The sequence below is a fragment of the Denticeps clupeoides genome, chromosome 3, assembly GCF_900700375.1.
Source record: "Denticeps clupeoides chromosome 3, fDenClu1.1, whole genome shotgun sequence".
Taxonomy (NCBI): Eukaryota; Metazoa; Chordata; class Actinopteri; order Clupeiformes; family Denticipitidae; genus Denticeps; species Denticeps clupeoides.
The window spans coordinates 29,652,056-29,679,799 of record NC_041709.1 but is presented as its reverse complement, the minus strand read 5'-3'; the positions used below and the strand labels follow the sequence as shown (position 1 = coordinate 29,679,799).

At 46.8% G+C, this 27,744-nt stretch overlaps 1 protein-coding gene and 1 non-coding gene across 2 annotated transcripts in view; one reads left to right on the top strand and one right to left on the bottom strand.

Moving 5' to 3' along the window:
• LOC114786095 (transmembrane protein 132C) overlaps nt 1-27,744 on the top strand; it is a 146,392-nt gene that overhangs the window by 28,110 nt on the left and 90,538 nt on the right. The window contains exon 2 of the mRNA XM_028972922.1: nt 20,783-21,686. Coding sequence (XP_028828755.1) covers nt 20,783-21,686 — 904 coding nt within the window. The remainder of the gene's footprint in view (nt 1-20,782; nt 21,687-27,744) is intronic.
• trnar-ccu (transfer RNA arginine (anticodon CCU)) lies at nt 13,979-14,051 on the bottom strand. The gene has a single exon. It is a non-coding gene; the product is annotated as a tRNA-Arg (tRNA).

Genomic DNA, 27,744 nt, shown 5'->3' with positions numbered 1-27,744 from the left:
TTCCATTTTGTCTATTTAAACATTTAAAAACATGTTTCAAATAATCAAACAAATTTAAATATTACTCAAAGACAACTCAAGTAAACACAAAATGCGGTTATGTGAAGGTCTTTTGCGATCTCTTGAATGAGTCATTGCTGTGCTCTGGGGGTATTTTTGGTCAGCCAGCCACTCCTGGGAAGGTTCACCACTGTTCCATGTTTTCGCCATTTGTGGACAGTGGCTCTCACTGTGATTCGCTGGAGCTCCAAAGCTTTAGAAATGGCCTTAGAACCTTCTCCAGACTGACAGATCTCAATTTCTCTTTCTCATTTGTTCCTGAATTTCTTTGGATCTTGGTGTGATGTGGATCTTTTGGTTGACATCACATTGTCAGGCAGGTCTTATTTAATTGATTTCTTGATTGAGAACCTGTTTAGCAGTGATCACTTTGTCACACAGGGTCGTGTAGGTTTGAATTTTTTTCAAAAAACAGTACTTGTGTTGTCTTTGACTAATATTCATTATTTTTTGATGACTTGAACCCTTTAAATGTGACTAACATGAAAAAAGCAGGAAGTCAGAGAGGGGGCAAATGCTTTTTCACTCCACTATAACTGTACTTACAGAACATGGTAGCATGCTTTGCTGAAGTGAATGAAGTGATAAAAATCCTACCCAACTGGTCCTTCCATCTCAAGAGACCATCAGAAACCAGTGAGAAACAGGCGGAATGCCATCCTTAATAAACGCTGAAGCAGAGTGAAGGCATGTTCCCCATAATGTGCCTGAATGTTCACTGGATGTTTCAAAAGGAAAAAGCAAATGCATTTCTACACTTAAAAGAAAGAAATAGAGCCATTGCCTTGAATTTCTCAGAGTGAACTGGTATAGAAGTAAACAGAAGATCATATAAAATGTGGCCTTTGGTCAAGAAAGGCAGACAAGAAGAGAACAACAGACCAACAAGGTACGAAACAGAAGAGCAGATCTGTACAATCAGGGGGTTCAGGGAGGACAAGACGGGGTGAAAAACAGCCTCTGGCTCAAACATCAGAGAACCCAGAGCTCTGTTGGGAGCACGATGGAGGGAATGAATCAGGGAGAAGAACTGCTACTCAAACAGGATTATTGATTTAAAATTAGGGCAGTCAAAAGCAATATCTTAATTACGCCGATTCATTTGAAATATTTAACCTAATAAGTTATGCCGTTAATGCATCTATGCTTTATTTAGTGTACGCTCACATGTGTCTGATGGACAGGGAGCATACAAGTGGCATAGCTGGCTTAACCCTCAATAAACCCAACAGGACGATGGGAGTTCAGTAGGTGGCTGGACGCCTGCGCGCCTCAGTTGTGTCGGTGCTCTGCTGTCACTCCGCTGCCAGTCATGTGTGTGGCAGCTTGTTACCGGGCACCGCGGGGGCACCTCCTACCTGCCATCACGCTTCGCCTGCCCTTGCTAAGCAAGCGGGAATCTGTGGGCACTTGTCATGTCAAAGTGGCGGCTGAAAATGACGCCCGCCGTGATTATAACCTGCAGATGGGCAGCCCTCTGACAGATTTAAATGGATTTGTTAAGGGGTCCGTCCACTCTGCGTCTTGATCGTTAAAAACCTCGCTTTTTTTTATACCATTCCCTGGGTGTTGTTTAGATGTGGCCGTTAAATTTCAGGCGGAGGACGGGGTGGGGGATCGTTGGTCTTTTCTGTTTGTTTGAGATGGTAATGGGTGGCGGAGGTATTGATCCTGTCATTAGAGGACAACAAGTGACGGCTCTGAATAGGCTGGGGGTGTCACGGGGGACAGCCGGCTGCCGGCAAAAGTGTTTAACGCGACCACCGTGACCGTCGTCCATGACCAAGCTTAACCCCCGACGTACCTTATCTTCCCCGCCGTGCAGCCGCCCATGGCCGAGGAGTAAAAATAGAAGTGTGGAGGAATTTCCACCCCCCCCCCGTGCCTGGCTGCTGAATAAAAGAGGACAAATGCAGCCCACGCCATTACCTGATAAGGGGGCCGTCATTTTCAAGTCATTTACTGCTCTTTGCAGTGCTATTGTTAAGAGACTTGTATCCTCCATTACCTGACCCTCCACCACTCTGCTCCACCATGTACCTGACCCTCCCTCCACCCTCGCCGTGACAGGTTTCACCTTGTCATGAGGGTTTCACCGCTAAAATAACACAAAACAGATCCTCGTATCCATGAACACAGGTACCCAGGTCAGGTTCACAGAAAAGCAGCAGACACACAGCAGGACCACTTCTGCTTCAGAAATTCCCCTCAGTGGGTCTCTGCGAGAAAAATGCAACACCACATTTTTATTTTTCTTGATTTCTTTTCACCTGTGAATTTCTATATCTGCTATTTTTGAAGTTATGGTATTATGCCCACTTGTATGACTTAATGTGTTACTACATTTACATTTACAGCATTTATCAGACGCCCTTATCCAGAGCGACTTACAATCAGTAGTTACAGGGACAGTCCCCTCCAGTCCCCCCAACTTAGGGTTAAGTGTCTCAGGGACACAATGGTAGTAAGTGGGATTTGAACCTGGGTCTTCTGGTTCTTAGGCGAGTGTGTTAACCACTAGGCTATTACCACTCTACTCTGCATACAGTGAATAACAGAATGGACCTCCTAAAAGGGTGCAGACATATTTTATCTCCTTAGCTCTTAATTGCCGTTTTGTCTTTAGGAAAAGAAATTGAAAATCAGCGATTGGGGATGAAGGCTCCAACCCATATACAAATGCTAGTACCAATTTCTTGTATTGTTGCCACTATACCAAAGTTAACCCATGATATTTATCTTATAAACATATAATTTTTTTCCCATTTCTTGGACAGTTAATGGTGATATAGTTTAATTAATTTCTGTATTCATTCTGTCAATAACCTGAGTTGCGTTTGGATTTTCTTGCACCAACTTTGTAAAGGAACAGATTCACAGAAAAAGAGAGATGGAGACCAGTTTGGTACTAAGGCCCAGGTGTCCTTACTGTGACCTCAGTGACCCTTGATCTTAAGTCTTTATGAGAAATACATTAGGGTCTTAATTTGATGGAGTTGGTGTCATTGATCTGTGCTGAATGGATTCCTTTGGCATATTGGCAGAATGTCTGGTTATAAGGCGGTCTGCTCCGGTACTAAATCAAGGTTTTAGCTGCACCAGGCGGCCACAGTCATGTGACCGTCCTTTGTGGGATCGCTTAAGAATCTACATGAGTCAAAGTGCGCTGGCCGCGGCTCTGCGCTTTGGAGCCCGGTCCTGAGCCGCTCCTAGGCAGAATAAACAGAATTAATTGGTCCACCGGCACCAGGAGACACGTAAGTGGCGCGGCGTCCATATGTTTCCACGGGATCTGGGTTTTTTGCTCAGACACCCTTGGTCTGGCTTAAAATAACCCAGCGCGCTCGCCTCGCTCGGCCGTATTTCATTAGCACCCTCCCCCCCCTCGAATACCCTCGGTGGTTCAGCAGGACTGACCGTGTGCCGCTGAATCATTGACGCTCACCATCGTTTGTTACAATATCCTGCGGAAAAAAAAACACCTCGGGGCCGGAATCCCAAAACGGGCACAAGACGTTGTACAAATTCTATTTATTTATTACTTTTAATGACTGCCGCACGGTTATACCAGCGGCTGATACCCCGGTGATAAAAAAAAAAAAAAAAGGCCTAATCTCTCCCGCCCGAACACAAGAGTTATCAGCTGCTGGTGCTCCATCATCCGGCCCGCTGTAACGGAGCGAAAATCCCTGCCGGACCGTTCATCCAAAGATTGCACTTTACGAGGCCAGAAACTTCCTTATGCTCTGCAGAAGGGGCCAAGGAGCCGGGCACGTCCCCGCTCCTAAATTTACCTGCCAGCTCTCGGCCTGTGCTGACCTTGGGTTGCATTGGTTGCCGTATTTCAGGCCGGGCTGATGTGCCGTGGAGAGACATGTTTTTAAAGAATGCGGTAGTAATATAGAGACGTTTTATGAGCCGCTGCTGGAATTTTATGACTGACCGTAAAACAGGGGAAACTTTGGGATAAAAAAAAAGCTTTTTCTCAGCACAATCCGGAAGGCAGAGGAAGGTAATTATCTGCCTCAACTTTTAGTTTTTTATGATTGGAAGTCTCATTCTCAGAGCTGGTGGGACCTTTTTTTTTTATTTCTGCCTTGAACAAAGTACATCTCAATTTGCTGTGTCGCTTGTCTGTGAGAAATTCCTTCCAGCTCTGGGACCAGCACAGTTGGGGACCATGCGTTTTATTTCCGAAAGGGAATCAAAATTCTGAGGTCCCCTTTGGACGCAGCAGGCCTCAGCCTGTTTGTTGTTAGAGCGGATGTCTTCATGTCTGTCTGTTCTCTTGACTTGTCCCTGCTTGTTAACCAAGCCTTTTCCTGTCATGGACCACCTTTTTTTTAAATAGAATGATATATGGGATATTTTGCAGCTATTGTCACAGTGGGGCAGTGGGAGACAATGGAGCAGTGGTGGCCAGCGGTTAAGGAAGTGGCCCCATAATCAGAAGGTTCCCAGTTCAAATCCGGATCTGCCAAGGTGCCACGGCTGCCCTGTCATGGCTGCCCACTGCTCACTCAGGATGATGGGTTAAATGCAGAGGACAAATTTCACCATGTGCTGTGCTGCTGTGTATCACATGTGACAATCACTTCACTTCACTTCACAGCTGATACTGTAAATCGAAACAGCTGATACTGTAAATCACCTCCATCATTGCACAATGCACTTTATGCTCACTTGTTCACTTGTATATAAGATTTAGTTTTTTGTTTTTTTGCCTATTTATTCATAAAAAATAGATATAGTTATTTATTAATCACAAACAAATCCACAACTTGCACAATATCACCACATCCTTGCACATTGTTGTTTTTTTCCTGCATTGTACTTGAGAGACACCATCTACCGGAATCAAATTCCTTGTATGCACTTGCATTTACTTGGCCAATAAGTACGATTCTGATTCTGATTCTACTAGTCTACACCACAGTTAAATTAATCTTTTTACATTTCAACTACACTTGCACAGCAGGATTGTGTCTGTTCTAGCAGTGGAACAGTCCACCGTTCAACTGTAGATGGAATTATTGTTTCATAATAGCACATAGAGTTCCATGACAATTACCATAGTAACCAAGGACTAGAACCATGTAATGGGTGTATTGCTAGTATTAATAATTAGTAATAAATATAATAAGAACAAGTGAGCTCCTTTGCTTTCAAATTCCTAAGATGGTATTTCTTGGCAGCGTTGTTTATCATGCGGTGGACGCAGCAGAGGGAGGCGCAGGTGGGTGACACGAGCAAATCCCCCTCACATGTTTACATCGTTGTCCCCGTGATCGCGGTTCATCACACGCTCTTTATTGCGTCAGGGCGGCACGAAGCAAGCGGTGACATTGTGTAGGCCGACCGAGGACACGCTCTCGAGATTGGACAGAGACGTGTGCAGACAAGTGACGTGGAAGCCGCTGCTGCCACCGCGTCCCTTGAGCGCCACGGCAAAGCCTGCGTTGCTCTGGAGGGGGGGGGGGCAGAACCTGGATGAGAGCGCCAGATAAAAGAACCCATGTAAATGTAAATGCAGCTCTGTAGTCTTTTTGGTTGAGTCCAGGCTGGAAGTGTGTGTGTGTGTGTGTGTGTGTGTGTGTGTGTCAGTGTGTGTGTGTGCACATTTAACTCAAAGGCTCCTTCACAATTTATTTTTCAGAATCGTTTTTTTTTTTGATTGAAGGTGCATGAGAATCAAACTCGGTGAGAAGCCATGTCTCCTGTGCCAACGCAGTGTAAACATGAGTTTGTCCCCCTCTTGGCCCTAACATATGCACCCTTTTTTCTTTTTTTCTTTCTCCCCCCGAGCTAAACAAAATCAGCTCTGCCATTCCGTCTCAAGCAGACCTCATAAAGGGTCGGCACGGGTTGCTGCTTGGCTGCGCAGCGCTTGCTGCATGGCTGACCCGGCATCGTGGGCAGCGACCTGCGTGGGCCGGGGTGCGGCTGGATTACCCGCAGGCACTGGCCCCCGGTGCTGACATGGGCCTGATGGATGGTGTGACCACTGGCACACACACAGCAGCATGAGAAAAACACTTGTATACGTGTGTGTGTATGTGTGTGTGTGCATGCGTTTAACTTTTATTTGGTTTCGCTCTGGCAGCCAGTGGCGTTGCGGAGGCAGCAGGGATGGGAGCACCGGCCTTTAGATGATGCCGGCCCAGCAGAGAAGAGGGCGGGGCACACTGAGCGAAAAAGAAAATCTTTACGGTGGCAGAGAGGTTGAAGATAATTTCAGGATGCTGGATGCTATATTTCATATTTCATATTTCAATTTGAAAGACTAACAAGATTGAAAACGATGCCCATGAGTTGTATAATTAAGTCATGGCTGCATTTGGATCTTTTTTTTTTCCTCACATTTTTCTCATGTGGCACATTCTTGGCACAGATAGTATGTTGCGCTCCGTTTCCTGTGAAAAAAGGTGTGCCAAAACAAAAAAAAAAAATTTATTCTGAGTTTTTGAAGCTTTTTTTATTGACATCTTTGCGTGATTTACTTTGATCAGAAATACCCGGATGGCCCTTTTTTCCAAGCGCATTCTCAGACTACACAGAACATTCTATATCGTCTGGAAAGTGTAGGATCTGCTGGTGGTCTAGTGGTTAGGATTCGGTACTTTCACTGCTGCAGCCCTGGTTTGATTCCCGATCATGCAAGGGTTATGAAAGATTCACGTTTATGGGCAGTGGTGGCCTAGCAGGTAAGGAAGCAGACCTCGGGTTGTCGGTTCGAATCCCTGAACCGCCAAGGTGCCACTGAGGTGCCACTGAGCAAAGTGCCACTGAGGTGCCACTCGCCTATGCCACTAACCAGGTTCAAATCCCACTTACTACCATTGTGTCCCGGAGCAAGACACTTAACCCTAAGTTGCTCCAGGGGGGGACAGTCCCTGTTACTACTGATTGTAAGTCACTCTGGATAAGGGCGTCTGGTAAATGCTGTAAATATAAATGTAAATGCAAAGCACTGTCCCCACACGCTGCTCCCCAGGCGCCTTGTCATGGCTGCCCACTGCTCACCAAGGGTGATGGGTGATAAATGTAGAGGACACGTTTCGCTGTGTCACCGTGTGCTGTGCTGCAGTGTATCACAATGACAATCACTTTCACTTTTTAATGATCAGCAAAGATCCAAACCCATTTACAGATTGGGGTGGTTTGTTTCTGATGGTGATTGATTAATGATTGTTTGACCCGTGTGTCCTTTGATTAGAAATGTAAATAGTTAGCAGTTCATATAGAACATTTATAGATTGCCACTTTGTATGCAGCTGGTAAGAGCAGAATATTCCGATCACACTCTGGTGTCAGACAGAAATCAGACGCCGGCTTTAATAGCAGCTCGATATTCGCACCCTCCACCATCATGGAAGTAAAAAAACGATAATGACTGTTTCAAAAGTTGTAGCCTGCTGGTTCTGCACTGGCATGGGTTCTGGGCAGTGACACAGGAACCTTGAATATCTTTCATGTTTCATTAATCCACGTCCAGACCCTTGACTTTCCATTAAGGCCTGTGTGTTTCAACCATCTTCATTTCATTATGTTGCTGTGATGGTTAAAATGAACCCAAAATGGACAAGTAAATGCGGCTTGATTCAGTTAAAACAAATTGCAATCATTCTGTTTTTATAAAATGCACCCTTTACTGTTTTTTCATTTTATTTTGCTGTTATTATTTTTTTCTTTTTCGGTGAAGTGCTCTTAGCTTCTGTGTTCACATTATTCTCTCCCTCAAATCATGTAGCCTGGAGGATTAATTTCCGAGCGAAATGGATTTACCTCCACGTTATTAGCTTACACCTTCACACCGGCTGCAACATTCTTTTTTTTTAATATAGCACAATTCCTGTCTGCATCTGGGAGTCCCGTCACGTCTGATCTATCAGTGCCGGGTTCTGCCGCTCTATTCTGCCTGAACGCCTCTGCTCTGCTATCAGATAGGGTGAAATGGGGAGGGGCCGGGGGTTCGCGGAGGTGGCCATGTGATGTCGGACACCAGGGAAACTGGCAATCAGAGTTTGTCTCGGCCACTTTGTTAGAAACCTACACCCCCTCCGGGGCATTTTATTAGGCACACTTGCCCATCAGTAACACACAGATCAAGGGTCAGTTTCTCACCGAATGACCACTGCTGACCAGATGGTTGTGGGCCGTCTGTGTTGTCAGGAGTGTATCGGGCACCGCAGGGCTGGTGCTGATGTTTTCCACCAGCCAGTGTGACTGCTGGGCAGAGCGCGGTCCGGCGCACAAACATATCCAGCCAGCAGCTGTCCTGCGGTCAGAAACTGATGAAGGACTGGAGGACTCGCCTGAATCGGCCTCGCCCGAATATCCAATATCCACAGAGGGCCCATTTAAACCTGCATACAATCAGTCGCCTAAGTTACCAGTTTTACATAAAAAAAGCGATCATTTTGAGTGCGTTATGTGATTAAAGAAGGGATTTCTCCTCCAAGATCTGGTAAAGCGTGGCCATGGTCATATTTAATCAAGGCCGACGAGGGCACGTGACCAAGGCGATGACGGAGCGATATGCCCCTTGTAACCTGGCAGCGAGAACAGATCCAAGTTGCGGTCCACAATGATATTACCCGTGTTCCAAAAACTCTGAGTAACACGCTTAACATTTAATGATTTGTGTAATGCATCACGCTCACCTTTCCAAGAAGCACCTACCGTGACATTACAATTCACATGACCTATATGAATAAAACAATATTTCTATCAAAACATTGCTTTCTCTCTGTAACTGACTCCATCATTCAAATCGTTCCATATCATTTCAAAATGTGCATTGACAACTAACTAAACACATTTAAACAATTCAGTAACTCCATGGAATAAATGTAGAAATGTGAAGGGGCTGAAAGTGATGAAAAGGAGTAAACACTACATGGAACCTGAAAATCACTGCTTTGTTGTGATGGATGCAATTTGATGTGTCGCTCACACCTTCGGTTGTGCAAGGGGGTTCTTACTAACAGGTGAGGTCACATGAGGTTAAATAAGGGGTAACGTGCATTTGGGCTTCATTTGCACCTTAGTCGTGCATGATATCTACACAGTGAATGGTGCTAAGTGCCGAGCCGTCGCGGTTTATCCGACCTCTGACGGAAGGGCGACGGCTCCTCCACCCAACCCAGCGTCCCCCCCACCCCCCCACCCCTCCAGCTTTCTTTTTTTAAGAGTGACCATTTTCATGGCCCTTTCTCCTTGGTCACGCCGCCCCCTTGATGTGATGCGTTTGAGCTTGACAGGCAATACCGTGGATCGGCGTGCCATAAAAATCTCCCATCGGCTCCGCCGCAGAAAGCTTATGCGTTTTTTATGTTCCTCTTCTTGCTTCCGTCTCTCTCTCCCCCTGCCTCCGCCGCCGTACACTTTTGCATGTGCAGTTCGACTGAGGGGGTGGGTTGGGGTAAACCGAGTTACCCCCTCGAGCCTCGCCGCACAATTGCCTCCATTTCGGTTAAAGAGACGCAGGGCAGATGCCGGAAGGGATTTTCGGCAGCCGGGCATATCTAATGCGCGGAGATGATGGTTTTTAGCATTAGCCTGCCTTCAGAAAGAAAAAAAAAAAAAACACATTTCCTATAGCATTTACTGCATTATATTCAGCTGGGAAAACAGGGACAGGGAGAGATGGATTTTAAACATCTTACTTAGGGGCAATTACCCAGCAGGCTTTAATTAGGGCCGCCCGCGGTGAGATCATTACAGCACCAACAGCAACAAGCACAACGAGGATGTCAACAAGACAATTTAGCCCAGTTTGATGTGTTCAGATGTGCTGGTTTACATTGGACTTTTTCGGCGGGTGCCACATCGTGTTTTAAGTTCTTTTATTCTATGGGTCTTTTTTTTTTTTTTTTGGTATGACGGCTCGTCATGTCGCTGCACCTTATTTGTTTTGTCTCGGAGATCGTGCCTGCGACCGGATTGTCGCATTTTTCCATTTTCCCCTCCACCTGTTCCACATCCAGCCACGCTGGCGATCCGCTGCAGCCCCCCGCTCAGATTGCGGATTCCTGCTACGTGATGCAATCGGAGGTTGGTGCTTGACGCACAGCCGGGCCGGGGGAACGGAGCCACGCCTTGCTCTCGCTCTCTGCTCGCCCTCTCCCCATTAGTCTGCGTGTTTCTGTGTTTGCAATCGCAGCATATGTCTGGTGAGCAGAGTTCACAGGACTGCCTGGCAATGAAGTAGCAATCTGTGCTGAGGTCTGTGCACAGAAAATATCGTCATGAGCCACAATTAAAGAGGAGAGGCTGCAATTATTGCGACCTATGTACCTCCATATCTGACCTCTGAACCCAGCACTACACATCATTCATTATACAGCCCATTCTGGATTTACTGGAGTTTAACAAAATACAAATAATTAAAAGATTTATATATATATATATATATATATAAAAGATATATATTACAGTGTTGTTGTCACGACTACGGACTTACGAGGGAAGGAAGCGCAGAGGTTTGACATACTGGGAAGGGGGTTTTATTATAACAAACAATAAAGAAATAAACAATGGCGCGGTGGCCAAAAACGGGAAATAAAAGGGAAAAACTCAAACTAACCCGTAGGCGTGTGGCGATTGCCAGAACTCAAAACACATGAAACGAAACTAGGTCAAGTTCGTGCAGAGTGTTCACGAAAATGCCAGCGACCCCGAACGGGCGAAAACTTCCGGCATTTATGGGGCGTCAGGATTGCATTCCGGTGTGGAGCCCAGCTGCAGGCAATCCTGACAGAGCCCCCCCTCCAAGGGCTACGTCCTCGGAGCCCCAACAGTACCATCAGTGGAGGCGGCGGGGCGGACGGCAGCAACCACAGGGCTCCTGCCCTGCTGTATCCTCCCCTTGGAGGACCCGGTCCTTCGGGCTGGCTCCCCGGCGTGGTCAGGCGTGGCGGCCCCGTCCCTCGGGCTGGCTCCCCGGCGTGGTCAGGCTGGCGGCCCCGTTCCCTCGCTGTCTCCCCTTCTTGTCAGTCTTTCTTCCCCTTTCCCTCTTTCTTCTCCCCTTCTTTTTCATTCTTTTCTTCCCCTTTCCCTCTTCTTTCTCCCCTTCTTTTCATTCTTTTCGGCCCCGTCCCTCGGCCTGGCTCCCCGGCGTGGTCCGTGGCGGCCCCGGACCCTCGGCCTTGGCTCCCACGTGCGTGGTCCCGCTTGGCGGCCCCGGACCCTCGGCCTGGCTCCCCGCGTGGGTCCCGCTTGGCGGCCCCTGACCCTCGGCCTGCTCCCCGGCGTGGTCCCGCTTGGCGGCCCCGGACCCTCGGCCTGGCTCCCCCGGCGTGGTCCCGCATGGCGGCCCCGGACCCTCGGCCTGGCTCCCCGGCGTGGTCCCGCATGACTGCCCCGGACCCTCGGCCTGGCTCCCCGGCGTGGTCCCGCATGGCGGCCCCGGACCCTCGCCTGGCTCCCGGCGTGGTCCCGCATGGCGGCCCCGGACTCCCGTACCTGCACACAATAATCAGGGCCGATCCATCTGGGTACGTGTGGGCCCTGTCTCCACATGTCCCCTCTGACACGTCTAGTGTCACCCCCTGCACCGCGCAGGGAGATTGTCCCAGAGCCTCCGGCGACTGTTCCAGGCACCCCAGGCTGGTGCCTTCTGGGACTATGCAGCCCCTCTCGCTGCACGGCCCTGGTGCCAAGGGGGGGGCATTGCCAGACCATCCGGCTAGCCCCTTCTGCGTCCGTTGGGACAAGCAGGCCCTCTTCCTGCCTGTCCCAGCTGGGTCCTCATGCCTACCCGGGGGCTCTATGGCGCTCCACCCCTCTGGAGGCAGACGCAGGCCCATGCCTGGCCCGCCCTCCTCACTGGCTACCGGAGGACCCAGCTCCATCGCTTCCCCACCTCCCCTCCCCTCAGGAGGAGTCCCCAACCCGAACTGCACCCCCCCAAAAAATTCTTTGGGGGAGCACCCCCCCCGGCTGGACTTAGGGGTACCTTGGGGCTTGTCCACCTCGCCTTGGACCAGCACATTCGGGTCAGGAACCTCCTCCCTGGGGTTCGGCTCCGCGGCTGGGTCGCCATCTGGTGGACACAAAGAGGGGAAGTGGGGGCGACATACGGACACATATGCCACGCACACACACACAGACAGAGACAGACAGAAGAGAGGGTCGTCTGGATCCCTCTCTGGGCTCTCCGGGACCTCCTCAGGGGGCACAGCCAGGATCTCGGGAGGAGCGACCTTCTCGTCGCCCACCAGTGCTGGGTCTTCTTGCCCCGGATCCTGACTGGCACTGGATGTGGTGGAGGGGCAGAGTTCGATCCCTGGCTCAGGCCGATCAAACTCCGCCCTCAGTCTCTGTTGGAAGTCCCGAAAACTCCTGTCTGTCTCTCCCTGCTGCCAGAGGGTTGTGCTCCAGCCCCATGCTGATCCAGTCAGACACGTGAGGATGGTAGTGATCTCGTCTGTGTCTGCTGCCCCACTGAAGGGTCCCGGGACAATTGGGCGGTCCCACCCTGGGCTGGGCACGTCGCTGGAGATGGTGGTAGGTGTGTGGTGTGGAGGGGGGTGGACGTCTTCTCCAGCAGGTGTGGACGCTGGTGCTGCGCTGCCATTTTGCTGGGGAACGTCCGGGCAGAGGGAAGGCGGGTCGGCGACTGGAGCAGGAATGGAGGATTCCCTGCGAGGCAGTCCCGGCAGCGCAGTTGCTGGCTGGCGACCTCCCGTCGCCCTCTTCCACCAGCTTTCCTCACACTGCTGGGAGGGACGTGGGTCTCCACGGACCTCGTGACGCTCCTGGATGGGCGCGATGGGCGGAGCCATCCCGGCACCGACTGCCCAAACGGCGTCATCCTGGTCGTCGTCCGTGTCAACCTCGTACCCCCGGAAGTCACATGGGTCATCACGGACGCCGCGATGATCTCGGACGCGCACGCTGGGCGGAGCCATCCCGGCACCGACCGCCCACCGAAAATCCACGTCATCATCGCTTTCGTCATCCGTGTCCTCCCACCGGTGACTCCAAGGGTCGTCCACCCTGCGGACATCCTGGACCCATGGCGCGATAAGCTCCCATGGGCAGTACTCTGGCCATTCGGGCTGGAGGCTGCCCACCTCCTCGCTGGAGGAACGCCGCCGTTGTTGTTGTCGCTTCTCACCCCCCTGGAAGTGACGTGGGTCCCCACGGACCTTGCGACGATCGCAGACTGGCGCGATGGGCGGAGCCCAACTCTCGTCTCCCGTGCTCTCGTCGTCGTCCGTGTCGTCCCAGTCCACGGGGAGCCTGGCCAGCAGAGCGCAGAGTTCTTGGCTCGACATGGCGAAGATCGTGGGGGTCGCATCTTCTGCGCTCGCTGCCCAAGTCACTTCCTCGCTGCTGCCGACGCCAACGTCCTCGCTCCGCCCACTCACCCGCTGACGTTGTCGCTTCCGGGTTTCGCGGAGTTTCCCGGGGGTGACGTCATCACGCGGCGACGCGTACCACGGCTTCTCGGGGAGAAAACGCTCCACCAGAACGGGCGGCGCGTCTCTCCCCTGGCGTTCGCGTTCGCCGCGCCGCGCTGCGTCCTTCGCGGCGTTTCTTCTCCTCTGCTTTCCACCTCTGCGCTTTTGGGTGAGTCGCTGGCATTCTGTCACGACTACGGACTTACGAGGGAAGGAAGCGCAGAGGTTTGACATACTGGGAAGGGGGTTTTATTATAACAAACAATAAAGAAATAAACAATGGCGCGGTGGCCAAAAACGGGAAATAAAAGGGAAAAACTCAAACTAACCCGTAGGCGTGTGGCGATTGCCAGAACTCAAAACACATGAAACGAAACTAGGTCAAGTTCGTGCAGAGTGTTCACGAAAATGCCAGCGACCCCGAACGGGCGAAAACTTCCGGCATTTATGGGGCGTCAGGATTGCATTCCGGTGTGGAGCCCAGCTGCAGGCAATCCTGACAGAGCTGGCACCCTAGATGGGACTCGAACCCACAATCCCTGGCTTAGGACGCCAGTGCCTTATCCATTAGGCAACCAGGGCTTGTGGGTTCGAGTCCCATCTAGGGTGCCAGCTCTGTCAGGATTGCCTGCAGCTGGGCTCCACACCGGAATGCAATCCTGACGCCCCATAAATGCCGGAAGTTTTCGCCCGTTCGGGGTCGCTGGCATTTTCGTGGACTCTCTGCACGAACTTGACCTGGTTTAGTTTCATGTGTTTTTGAGTTCTGGCAATCGCCACACGCCTACGGGTTTGTTTCAGTTCATTATTTACGTTAAATTGTTTTCGGCCATCGCGCCATTGTTTATTTGTATTTCTTTATTGTTTGTTGTAATAAAAACCCCTTCCCAGAATGTCAAACCTCTGCGCTTCCTTCCCCCGTAAGTCCGTAGTCGTGACAGTTGTATCATGATGGAAATGGATACGTTTTGAATTGCATCATCACTCCTGTGTCATGGTACATGTTATATTGTGATGTAGCGGCAAATATCCAACAAAACCACCTATTAGAACTGCATATGTCCTGGGAAGAGTCAAACTCCTGATTTACATTGTGTGATTTATGTACAAAATCTGTACAAAATGTAGTTTGGTTCAAACCTCAGTTCAATGCTGGGAAATGTTCTAAAAAATGATCAGGGATGGTTGCAAAGGCAGCTTCTTCACTATGATATATGCAAAATATATTGTATATCAATCAGTCCATTCGTCCAGCATCTAATGTCGACCTTGCAGTTTTATTACACTGAGTCACTGGGTGACAAAATACCAAAATATCTCTTTCAAAAGTGTTCAGATTATGGTAAATAAACTACATTCCCAACATTTATGCAAATAATTTTTTACTCTATTAGCAGACAACAGGGTAGATTGATGGTATTCTTAGCCCAGATCCTGGTGAACTAGTGTCATTGTAGCACAGAACTCTAGGCCCAATTCCCCTTAGTCCCCCTACTATGATGCCTGCTAATCACCAATCAACCACAACCACTGACAGGCCAAGTGAATAACATTGATTATCAGGCCATAATGGCATCTGTCAGGAGGTGGGATATTTTAGGCAGCAAGTGAACTGATTTGTTATTGAAGGTGATTGCAGACTGCTGGTGTCTTCCTCTTGTAAGTCACTTTGGATAAAAGCGTCTGCTAAGTAAAGTAAAGTAAAGTAAAGTAAAGTAAAGTAAAGTAAAGTAAAGTAAAGTAAAGACCGTCTATATACCATATTGCAGGATAATGTGTGCTGCCACTCGTTCATATTTGTTCAGGGAGGCTCCATCTTGGATCTGCTTCTTGGTTCCAGACACCTCAGGGCACCATCAGAGCTCTTGTGGAGTCCATCCAGGTCAGGACAGAGCTGACGTGACTGTACATGAGAGGTATATATAGAGAAAATACATTGTGCAGCATGCACAATACATGCGAACATTCCACTCTCAAGTAGCTCAGACATATACGCATGGAGATGAATGGCTAATGTCCATAAAAGAAATTGACTAAGTGTCATCCATCTCACTTGAAGTCAAATTGGCTGATTTGGTTCCATTTGTCAGAGGTGGGGCAAGGGGAATATGATTCTGCTGATCGATTGCTTTGTGAATGTGAGAGACCACTGATGAAAGATGTATAGGGCACTATGGGTCAGCTTCAAAAGTGATCTTATTAACCCCTGACACTTAGTGTGACGGCTCCACCTCGCGCACACACTTACAGCACCATGTGAGCACTCACATGATTACGTTTCTCCTCTGTCAACCAAGAGGCTGGCGGTACTCCAGAGCACCTCACACGTTCACTTACTCCGAGATTATATGGATTGTTATGGGAATGAGTCCAAGGCAATGGGAGCCCCGGGGCACTCCAATTACTTTGGCCCAAAACCTTATTCAAACCGGCAACGCTGCGGGCCATAACCCGGAGCTGGAGGCATGACTTTCCTCCCGGCATATATCTGAGAGTTAACTGCCTGGCCTGACCACAGTACAGCTGGGTCAGCATAATCTTCATAAAGCATCCGACATGTCCAAAATGAGCACGGTCTAGACAACTTCACCTTTCGTAAGCAAAATTTTTGCCCTGATTTAACAAGTGTTTACCTTGACGGGGGGCATATATGAGTCCATAAAATCTTTTTAAAAGTGTAAACAGCAAAAAACAACTAGTGTTTAAAGCAACTATGGTTAAAGTCTGGGCTGTACAAGCCTTTTGAGAAAAAAAAAAGATCTAATGCATCTGCATCTAATAACACACTTCCAAAATTAACCGTCCAGGGTGTGGTTTCTGGACAAGGTTTAACTTGTGAGGATGTGTTATAACCTGTTGGTTAACAATCCTGACTCTCAGTCACAATATCAAGATGTGATACGACACAATAACTGAAGTTGTTAATATCACATCAGAACCTAGCCAAATTCATTTCTTGGCATAGCATAAATGAGGCAGGGGTCATGTGGCCCATTAAAACTACATCCATGTGTAATTGTGTAATTATCACTCTGACATTCTAGATTAGAGAGTTCTTCTAAAAACTTTCAACATGGATTCCAGTTGACCCATTTTTCATTTTGGGTTTATATGTCACAAATGCAAGATGAGTTTAGCGAGTAAAAGCTCTAATATCACTGTCTACAAAGCATAGAAGTATTTTCACTTATTTGGTAGGGAGAGAGTTATGTTCAGTGATTAATTGGGTTATCTGTTTATCAAAAATAAGAAAATTACTTTGGAATGATAAAGATCACAGAGTTCTCTGATTAAATCTTTCCCAAAAAAATAGAAACAGTGAACACTGTAAAAATTTGAGTGGTGAAGTTCAGAAGTCAATGTTCCTCTGCATCATTTACTTAGCTGCAGGCATTTCTTTTATGTAATCCTGATGTCTGATTTTGCTCCCAAGAAATGATGGCTGTGAGGGGTAAAAAGCAGAAACAAAAGAAGCATGCAGTTAGTCACCAGAATATTTGTGGCCATGTCATAGTTGCATCCTCAACCTAGAGCAAGGCCTTTTATAGGCATATGGCCTGATTGCACTGGAAAGCCCATAGTGCATTTCCCCTCAAGGACACGTTGAACTTTCTTTGAAATATGAGTAAAGAAACATAAAAAGGGAAATAAACAGCATTGATTGCAAAAAGTCACTTTAGATGAACAAAAGCTTGTTATCAGATGATACTCTGGGACAATGTAGACAAATGTCAAGACTCCAGCCGATTTCAGCACTGCGATTGCTCACTTTGTCCATCTATTTGACACACCATTTCATTCGGAGAGTGGAAAAAATCTGATTGATTGGGGGCATAAAGTTAAGGACATTAGTCTCCCAGGGGCTCAGGGAAGCTTTTGACCAAATTTCTAGTCTTTTTTTGGCCATTTATTGCTAATTCCTTTTCATTACATTCATGACCAGTTCCAGAGCATTCTGTGCCAGGAACACAGAATGAAAATAAGTCTTTTTGTATTTAATAAGTTATATAAAAAATTATGTTTGCATGGTGACTATTGGAGTCAAGTTGTTACATTTTATTCGTTTTGCCTGTTTCATTTCCCATTCAAGGACATGGAACTGGATTAAAACCCAGATACTAGAAATGTTTTTTTTTTTTATTATGAAGTCCAAATTTCCAAAAGTCAAGTCATTTTTGTCCCCCTTCTCTTTTCCGAAAGAATGTAAAAGCCAGGAAGGATTTTGCAGACATGCTCTTTTTCATTTTATCTGTCACTCTTGAGAGTTTTTTTTTCCAAGAAAGTCCAATTTTTTACCCCCACAGTCTCCTTTCCTCTTTTCTCTGTAATGTGGTTAGGGGGAATAAATGAACGCTCAGAAGGGAATCTGAATGAGCCCTCAGGTTACAGCGGCGTGTTTTATTGGACGAATCAGGGGGCTTTCCCATTGGGTGAATCCTGAAGAAACATTCCCAGGTGAAAACATGGCTTTTAGATGCAAAAAGATGTGTGCGCGTGCGTCCGAGTGTGTAGTGTGTTGCCGTGAATGTGTAAGCTGGCTCGTGTGCCGTTGCATGTGTTTCTGGTTCTCTGCCCGGTGGCGAGGGCTGCGGGACGTTTCTGTGGGCTGATTAAATATGTCGCTACAAGCAGCTGCATTCATGTGAAATTGGGGTCTGAGGATAAAGCGGGCATCTGTGCTGGCATCCAAGTCCCTCATTATAAACAGCAGCAGCAGAAAAAAAACCCATAAATAAATACATTTAAAAATCATAAAAACTTGTCCTGCACAATTCAAGTTGGCAATGGCTTTTTGGCAGAGCCGCTCCTGTCCAGAGCCTGGTTGCTTTCAGCCCTTAAGTGGACTGATAGCGGATTCCTAACATCAAAGAACCATTTCATTTTCCTAAATTAACAGTTAGGTCTGGGCAAAGAATTTATTTTTCACTATTTTGATAAAATTGTCTAAAACAGTCTGTCACGTCCTGGCCTAGGTCAGGAATATTAACAATCAGGAAAGAGGGAGGGAAACGCCACCAACGTTTTAACCATTTCATTTAATGAATCAAAAGAAATACAATTGAAGCCTTGACACAAAGACAACAAATGTTCCGAAAATTACAGGCTCCTCCTACAAAATGGAAAACACAAACAAGACAGAGAACACAGACAGGACATCACCACGGGACATAACACAGTTTAGATGTTGGTTGGGACATAGTTGGGCTGAAGGTCAGAATACACAGTTTTTTTTTTTTACAATATTTTTCGTGCAGTCTGCATTGTGTGGAAACACATATGAAAGTGAAAGAAAGTGATTGTCATTGTGATACACTGACACAACGAAACGTTTCCTCTGCTTTTAGCTATCGCCCTTGGTGAGCCGTGACAGGCGCTTTGCTCAGTGGCACCTCAGTAGAACCTTGGTGGATCGGGATTTGAACCGCCAACCTTCTGATTATGGAGCACGCTAGGCCACCACTGCCCCACATTGTTAGAGGATAGTAGTAATGTAGGTTTAAGTTCATATTTTAAATAAATTACAATTACAATAAATAGCAGAACACAATGTCTACCTTACCATCAGTCATTATTGTCTCCTAGGTTTCACTTGCATGATTCCTTCTCCTGGTCCTGGAGACCCACCTGTCAGAAAGTTTTATTTCATTCATGCCTTATTTCTGGAAGTTTGTATGAGGATGAGATTTTATCTTCTTACATAGTTCCCTCTGTCTGTTGTCTCAAACTAGTGTGAGGGTCAGTGTGCTGTCATTTATCAGCCAGTGAAAACTCAGGTATTCTTGTCCACAGGGTCAGAGGCGACCAGCTTTACTGTCCCTTAGGCCTTCATCTGAGTAATCCCAACATGTGAATATGAATGTGGACCTTTTCTTTTTGGCCGTTGGGAATTGTTGCAGTGTTGGTGTGGGACATGTGCTGGAGACAACTGTCCAGTTGACATCCTCTGGCTATTTTTGTTGTGGAAAGCACAGGAAGAGGGAAAATCCCTGATGTGGATTCAGATGGGATCAGACTGAGCTCATGTCACAGACATGCTGCAGAAGATTTGGCAGGTCAAACTGACTGCCTGCAGATTGGAATTTTCTCTAACATATTTATGAAAATGGAGGACAGCCTCTGAAGAATAAGAGACACTTTTGAGTTTCAGGGCGTTGAAGAGTGGTGGTTAAGGAAATAAAATAGCTTTTTTCCACTTCTTCTTCTTTGGTAGTCCGCACATGTAGCATGAATCAGAAGCTCAAGTCAAAAACAATGAAGTCACCCCCCCCATCCTCCACGCAGTCCTCCAGCATAGACCAGAGAAAGTAGGACGCAGCATCAGCTGCGCCTGGAGAATCCTGTCGCACACTAGACATCTCTAGACATCTCCTGTGTACGACACACTGGTCTGCTTTCCCTCGGATTTCATTCCCAGACAATTGAACCTAATGGCGCCTACAGGGCTACTGTTTGGTATTAAGATCGGGTCAAGATTAGCTGTAAGCAGTTGTGCGGCGATAAGCTAAACAACTTGCGTTCCAGAAGTAGCTCGTTTAATTAGGCGCTGCAACCATCTGGAGATTGTGATATCAAGAAATACACATATGATATATAAAATACAGAATAACCTGATTACATCTTTACATCTTTTATCCTATACTGCAATTTTTTTTAGAAAAATGTTGGTGTCTGATTCTTGGTGCAGAATTAAAAGGAAAACTAATTTTGTAAACCATGGAATTAAAGCTATAGTAGGTGGCGATTTAACTGGTTTGCATCCCTGTACATTTCGTGCCTGAGAGAGGTTATATTTTTTTCCAAATCTCGTGGAGCACGTGCAGAGCACCTAGTCCAATATATATGCAGAAGGAACTTGACCTTTCAGATGTTAGCTTTCACATGTACTTTAAAATACACAACAATAGCCTTTTTCCAGAATGTCATGTACATGCAACATGTTTGGAAGGATGTATGAAGAGTTGGGAGTTCTCTTAAATCCACCATCGCCTCCAGACATAAAAATCAATAGGCACTCCAGAGACCGTCCATCACCCAAAATATCTACAATGTGATGGTGCAGGGGTATTGCAGTCGATAAGGGAGCCCGGATTGCTGAGATGGGGTGCGAGAGGTAGACATATGACTCTCACTTTGAGTAGCAAAGAGCGTTTGGGAGATTTGAGGGGGATTTTATTAGCAATGGCGATAGCGACAGGGAGAGTGAGGCACTGGCGTGTGGGAAGAAGGCCACACATTCGACCCCCTAGAGAAATAACAAAAATGGATGAATGATCTGTTTTCTTTTTTCTCTCTCTCTCCTCTCTCCTGGCCAGTGATGGACAGCAGGGTGCTGCTAGAGGGTTTGCAGAGGTACAGCCCCACCCCTACGTACCTGCCAGTTCGCTACAGCGTCCTCAACGCCGAGTCGGTCTTCTTCCTCAAGGAAGCAAACCAGGACATCATGAGGAACTCAAGCCTGCAGGCGCGGACTGAGCTCTTCTTCATCCAGCAGGCCCGCAGGAATCCAGTAGTCAACGCCAGCTATGGACCGCTCACTGTCCAGCAGGCCGTCCCGATCGACCTCCTGGGCCCATCACTTTTTGGAAACCCTTCCTCGTCCACCTCCTCTTCCTCAGCACCGTTGTTTACCTTCAGGTGGAAAGTGCAGACCTTCATCATCAGCGAGCGCATCCACCCGAGCTGGCCAAAGGTTCAGGTGCTGTTCTATGTGTCGGGCCGGGACTGGGACGACTACAGTGCCGTGGACCGCCTGCCCTGCGTTCGCATGTTTGCCTTCCACGAGACGCAAGAGGTGCGTGGGACGTGCCGGCTCAAGGGAGAGCTGGGGATGTGTGTAGCTGAGCTGGAGCCCCTGGCCAGCTGGTTCAGTCCCCCCAGCGTGGTCCCCGGGCGCCAGAGAGCTCCGGAGCAGTCCGAGGGCACCCCCATCGAGCTCTACTACATGGTGCAGTCCACCGACAGCGGCGAGTGCAGTTCGGAGGACTCCCGCAAGGCCTCCTCCGTCCGCACCGAGCCACAGGGCCCCATGGGGTACTTCTCCGGGCCGACGCCCATGCGCCGCATCGGGAGCGTCCGCCTGTACCAGCCGCTCGCCGAGCTTCGCCTGGACAGCACCTTCGTGGTGATGGTGCCCTCCAGACCCATCAGGCAGAGGGAGACAGTGTCTGCGTTCCTGGCAGCGTCCACCCTCTCTCCAGTGGAGATCTTCACCTTGAGGTAGGTGGGGTTAGATTAGCTTCTCCACGCTTGGTAGGCCCCAGGTTGCCTTTGTCGCGTTCGTCATCTTATTGAAACGGCCAGATCAAACAGTCCGTCCAAATTGCGTCAAATTGCCTCTGATGTTTTATTAATCTCCTGCAATGTCTGGCCATCTCTTTGAAGAGCAATGTCAATGATGGCTGATGAGGGAGCAACCGAATAAAACAAAGTCGCATGAATTAGTGATGGCAGCGCAAAATGGCCACCGCTGTAAAACGACTTGTCGCCTCGGCGCTAATTCCAGTTTAGCGCACGTACCTTCTCTATTTATGAGGCCAAGCGCTCGCAACCGTAAGCAATTTTTCTGCGTTTAAGCTGATCCTGCACAAAACAGGGAGGGAAAATGTTACTGATTGTTACCGATTCTTCAAGCTTCAAAAAGACTAATTAGAAACAGTGCTTTTTTTTTCTTTTCGGCGAGGCTGCCCTGAAGACAGAATGCAGATGAGGGCACAAACGAGGCCCCAGATCTGAATCGCAGCACGTGAAAACCGCCCTCCACCCGCTCCCTGCAGCCTGGGCTGGAGCTGTGACAGAGGGGCCTTGCCAATCTGTCAGCCGAGGCGAGGAGGGCATTAGCCAAGCCTGGTCGCCTTTTCCTCACATGACTAATGATGAACTCCGCTCGCACGTCGGCTCCCGTTTGGGGTGTTGCTATTTTTCCTCCGCCGCCGATCTTTTTTTTTTTTTTTTTTCGCTCGTACTTTCCCTTAAAAAAGTGAGCTGTCTAAACCAACCGACGGCTTTGGATATTTTTAAGCCTGAGTCCATCCCTACAGTCCGTCAAACGTGCAGGCTTCTCTAATCGGCACAAGAAAAAAAAAACTCAAAGCAGCTTTCTCACCACGTTTTCATTTCAACATCAGAAAATGTGATTTTTTTTTATGTTGTTATCGGTCAAGCTTAATTCAAAAGGTAGAAAAAAATCTGGCCAGACCTCAGTAGCTGGTGTGTTTATGATTTAAGGCGGGATTTTTTTCCCCCCTCTGGCCGTCAGCACGTTTGTAGTTTCTAATGATAAGATCCTTGAAAGGGTCCGCACTGGTTTTCATCGTCGGCACTGGGAGGCTCCTTGTCTTTGTGGCCGCTCCAAGCTCCCGGTCCCCTGCAGAGGGAGCCCCGGCTGGGCTCCCAATAGGCTGGGCTCCAGGGCAGGGTTTCACCGCTGCCTGCAGAGCCCATCTGAAATCTGCTGATAGTCTGGGACTCTTCAGGGTTCTGGCCACTGGGTGGGTGGGTGTACATGTGTGCATAATTCTTGCATCTTTGTCTACATTTGTCTACATTTGTTTGTGACATTTGTGTGTGTGTGCATGTCTGTTAAGGGACATGTCTAAGCGAGTATGTCTGTGTTTGATGTTGTGTGTGTATGTATACAGTACACAAGGCTCACATAGTGCATTAGACTGAAGCTCTTTACTGAATTTTATGTGGGACTCACACTTGTTGCTGTTTCAACTTTGTGATAGAGCCCGAACCCTGCCTGGTTCGGGCCAAAAATTACAGGTCTAATAACTTGCACATGTTTTCTATTTACATAAATAAATCTATTTACATTTCAAAAGCAGTGGTGCATAGATTAAAAGTGTAGATTAAGTTAAGATTCAATTTGAATTATATGTTTTACTTATATATTCAATATTATAAATATGTGACTGAAAAGTGTATTAAATTACTCACTAGCACAAGGAATTATTATATATGTTCTAATGCCACTCATGTTTTTCCTTACCCTTATGCATATTTGCATAAATATGCACACATTTTGCAATTCTTTTATTATAGATCGCAATGTATGTGTAGTAACAGGCATATGCATATTTTATGTCTCGTTTTGTGCATACGCAACGGTTATAAATTAGACCGCAGAGGTGTACGCATCATTAGGTCCTGTTTTGTGCGTACGCAATGGTTATAAATAAGACCCCAGAACTATGTCTTCAATTTCCAAAAGCTGACCGTCATAAAACTTGCTGCACAAAAAAACATCTAACAACTCAGATTCTGTTTAAACAGCATACAAAAAATGACATTCTGAAATTAAAACCAATCATTTGTTATGAATTATGTAAATGTTGCTGTTACTTCTGTGACTATGTTGCTGCACAAAGAAAGAAAAAAAATAGTTAAAATAAAAACTTTTCAAAAGTTAAATAAAACTTTTCAAAACAAACAAAGGAACATATGACTCAACATATAGGGACTTGAATGAATGATATATTAATGATATGACATCAAGCCACATTAAATCATTGACTGAGACACTCTTCGCTGATTTTGGCAACATGAAAAGGAAACGTTCCTCTGATATGGCTACTGAGGAGGACAATGATTCTTACATCAACTCCAAACTGAATCCTGGCCTCAGACTGTCGGCCCCTGTGGGCCAACCCTGGCTCTCCTCCACTGACCTGCATGCTGTTCTGAGGAGCGTTTCTGTGAATGAAGTTGTCCCTCCCGAGCTTCTGAACATGGCGGCAAAAACAACTTGATGGCGAACAACCATAAACAATGCACGCAATATTTCCCTGCAATGCCGTTATAGACATTATTCACCGTCTTGAGTTTAAGGCAGCGCATGATTGCTATATGGATTTATGATGTCTTTATTAAGCCAAGGCTTCCCTTGGAGCGGGCAATGCGGTGTTTCCTGCCTAATTAGTGTGTTGGAGAGCAGTAACAGGTTGGAATGGGATTCATACCTCATTCATAATGCAAATGATAACAGTTGCTCCTCCTGAACAAATTAACACCATTTTCCAAAGATAAATATCCCCCGTTGCACAGCAGTTTTGACTAAACAATCTTACACATTCCTGTCAGTTCCTCAAGGGTGCATGCTAATGAATGCAAATAAATTATCTCTCCTTATAGAGAGCTTTTTTTCCCACTTTCATCAGCTCGAAACAACAATTAGCTTTTTTAAATGCAGAGAATGAATCAGTGTTTGTATAAGGAACAGCATTCAAACATACATTTTGCTCCTTTTTATTTCATGTTATCCTATATTCCTGAAATATCCTCAAGGTCATTCTGCTAGAGCACATTACAGCACCAAGGTGACATTATAATTCAAATTTTTGTCATAATAATTTATTCATACTAAACTTAAAATTTGGTTTTGTGACAATCTGGGAAACAGTTAAATAGGAGATCAACTGGTACCTGCTGAATTTTATTATATTTTTTTTGCCTGTGCTAGGAACAGAAACTGTGGGACCACAAATACAAAAGAAAGGGCAGCTAGAGCCCAGTAATTGAGAGCAGAGTGCTACAGGCAAAAACAAAACCAAAAAAGAAGAGGTCATATTGTCACATATTGTCACGATTCCAAAAACAAAACGGTGATTTAATGACAATCCGGAACCATGATTTAAGTGATGCAGGCACGAGGACTAGAAAATATACTAACAAAACAGGTGATAAAACCCAAGGGTAATCAGGCACACGGTGGACACAAAAACATCTGGAAATCCTGGCCCAGTTTGGGAGGTGACGCATATATTAAACATAGGCCACGGCCAAATAGGAAATAAGCCATAGGCAGATGAATGTAAAGCGTGGGTGTCAAACTTGCAGATCTCCCACGAGATCACTTTATATAGATCTACTGTTATGCATGCCGATATGAAGCACTGATAACACAAACTACATATCCCATAATGCAGTGTATACTGGGCTGACAAACTGAGTTCGGGGGTTTTGGTGACAGCGGTGTAAAAATCACGTTCGGCAAAGGCAAATGAGGCGCTGCATTGTGGGATCTGTAGTTTGTGTGTTATCATAGTTCTTCATAGTGCTGTGCCATAATCTGGATGGATGCTGTGCAAAGTAAGATGAAAAGTAAGCAAAAATTGCACCTTTTTGTGATATATAGCATAAAATATACTTAATATATTGATGTGCTGTTTTTTTTGCAACTCCATGATACTAGTTGACACCACACTGCACTACATACTGTCTGTTTGTGCTCAATTGTAAGACATTTGGAGCTTGATTACTAGTGTAAGCTTCCTGATGATTTGCATAAATGGATGAAACTTGAAGAACCACTTGCTTTTGAAAGAGAAACTAACTAGGCTTTTTGCATAATTATTTCTGCCACCCATAACACAATCATTAATGACGTTTAAAATGAGAGGAGGTCAATGACTGACATCTGTCATGCATGCTGCTTCCTCATTATGGATGAATTAAACCCAGGCCTGCACATATGTCACATGAGCAATCATCATTACAGATCATGTTTCTTACTTGTTTTATCTGCGCCGAGCACCGGTTCGAAAACGGTGCCCTCATTAGACACAGCGGGTGTTTTATTTGTGCTTTACGCAGCCGGCACAGAGCGGTAGAAACGGAACAGAGATTTTCCCCCAAAACAAGAAAGTGAAAGTGATTGTCATTGTGAAGCACAGCATGCACAGCGTCCAACAAAATGTGTCCTCTGCTTTTAACCATCACCCTTGGTGAGCAGTGGGCAGCCATGACAGGCGCACGGGGAGCAGTGGGTGGGGACGGTTTGGTGCCTTGCTCAGTGGCACCTTGGCGGTTTGGGATTCGATACGGGTCCACTTCCATTTCTGTTCTAGGGCACCACTGCCCCGGAACAGACAGTCAACAACGAATGACAATCCAAAGAACGAACGTCCCCAAATCTGCTTCCTTTTTGATTCGCTCGAGTATTTCCTTCATATTCAAGCCTATCACGCTCCCTCACCATGCGTTGCTCTCCGGAGCACCGATAAGAACATTCCTCTTTTCCCAGCGCAAGTCCTGGTGTGAGCATCCAGTTCTGATTAGCTTGCCGCGGCGGTTTAGCGAGCGATTCCGCTGCCCCCCCTGGGTTCGCTCGATCCTGTGTACTTTGAAGGCGCGGACTCTCTTCGTGGGCCCATTAATAACTAATTAGAGCTTTGCGCACGGAGGAAATTTGTTCACTCTCCAGCGCTGGGTTGATTCGACGCCGCGGCGCGCTGCTTCCACAAAGCTTTAGCCTGCAGTGGGTAATCTCATCACACACATTTCCTCCTAATGATTTCCAACGCGCCTCCGTTTACGACTTCACTCGCGCCGTAATGACAGATGCCTGTCTGGGGCCAACAGCGCCGAACACGATGTAAAATGAATGCACAGAGAGTTCTCGGCTGTGATCAGAAGTGTTCCTTTTGAAGCGGAGCCGCTGAACTATTAATTTGTGGGGTTCACATCTCACCGAGATGTCTGAATCAAGAACAGCAGCTCTTTTACGTCATTTGCAGCCTGCCAGTCACGCTCCCGCTATTCACTGCAACTTGTGACCACACACAGTCATGTGGAATCACAGTTCGAGTCCACTTTACTGAAACCAGGAGCTTTAGTTTCTGTTTCGCTTCAGCATCTAAATAAGGAGGAGAAATTAGTGATGCCATTCAATAAATTATCATACAGATGTGTTGAAAAGACGTAGTCTGCCAGAATTTTTATTTTAGTGATAAACGGAGTGATTCTGAATACCTGGCATGACGTGGCCATAAAATTCGTAAAGGGACTTCTTACAAGATGCCATTTATGCGTTTTTTTGTTAAACATGGCTTTAGGAGATAGCTTCCATTATGTTTCCATTTGACTGTTGGAATTGAGGCTAGGAGGTAGAAAATGGGCCATCTTCTCTTAAGCCACATTCAGTAGTTTTCCAATCATTTGGCTTGGCCGTGACCATGGCCATAATGGACCAGTAACTGGAGCATAGAGGATGGATCAAAGCAGTGTTAATTCACAAGAGTTGAGAAAGTAGGGTGTTTGAGAGCATTCGGTCATCTCCCATTTTTAGTACTTTTGTGAAGAGCCAGGTGCTTTCGTGACAACTTCTGTCATATAAGCCTTATCTAGCACGGCCCTAATTATTCATTGAATGACAAAACTGTGACTTTACAGATATAATTAAATAATATTTTAAACACAAGTACCAAAATAGGGCTACATGGTCTTGTGGTATAAAAAACACAAACGAAGCGGTGGTAGTAGCCTAGTGGGTAAC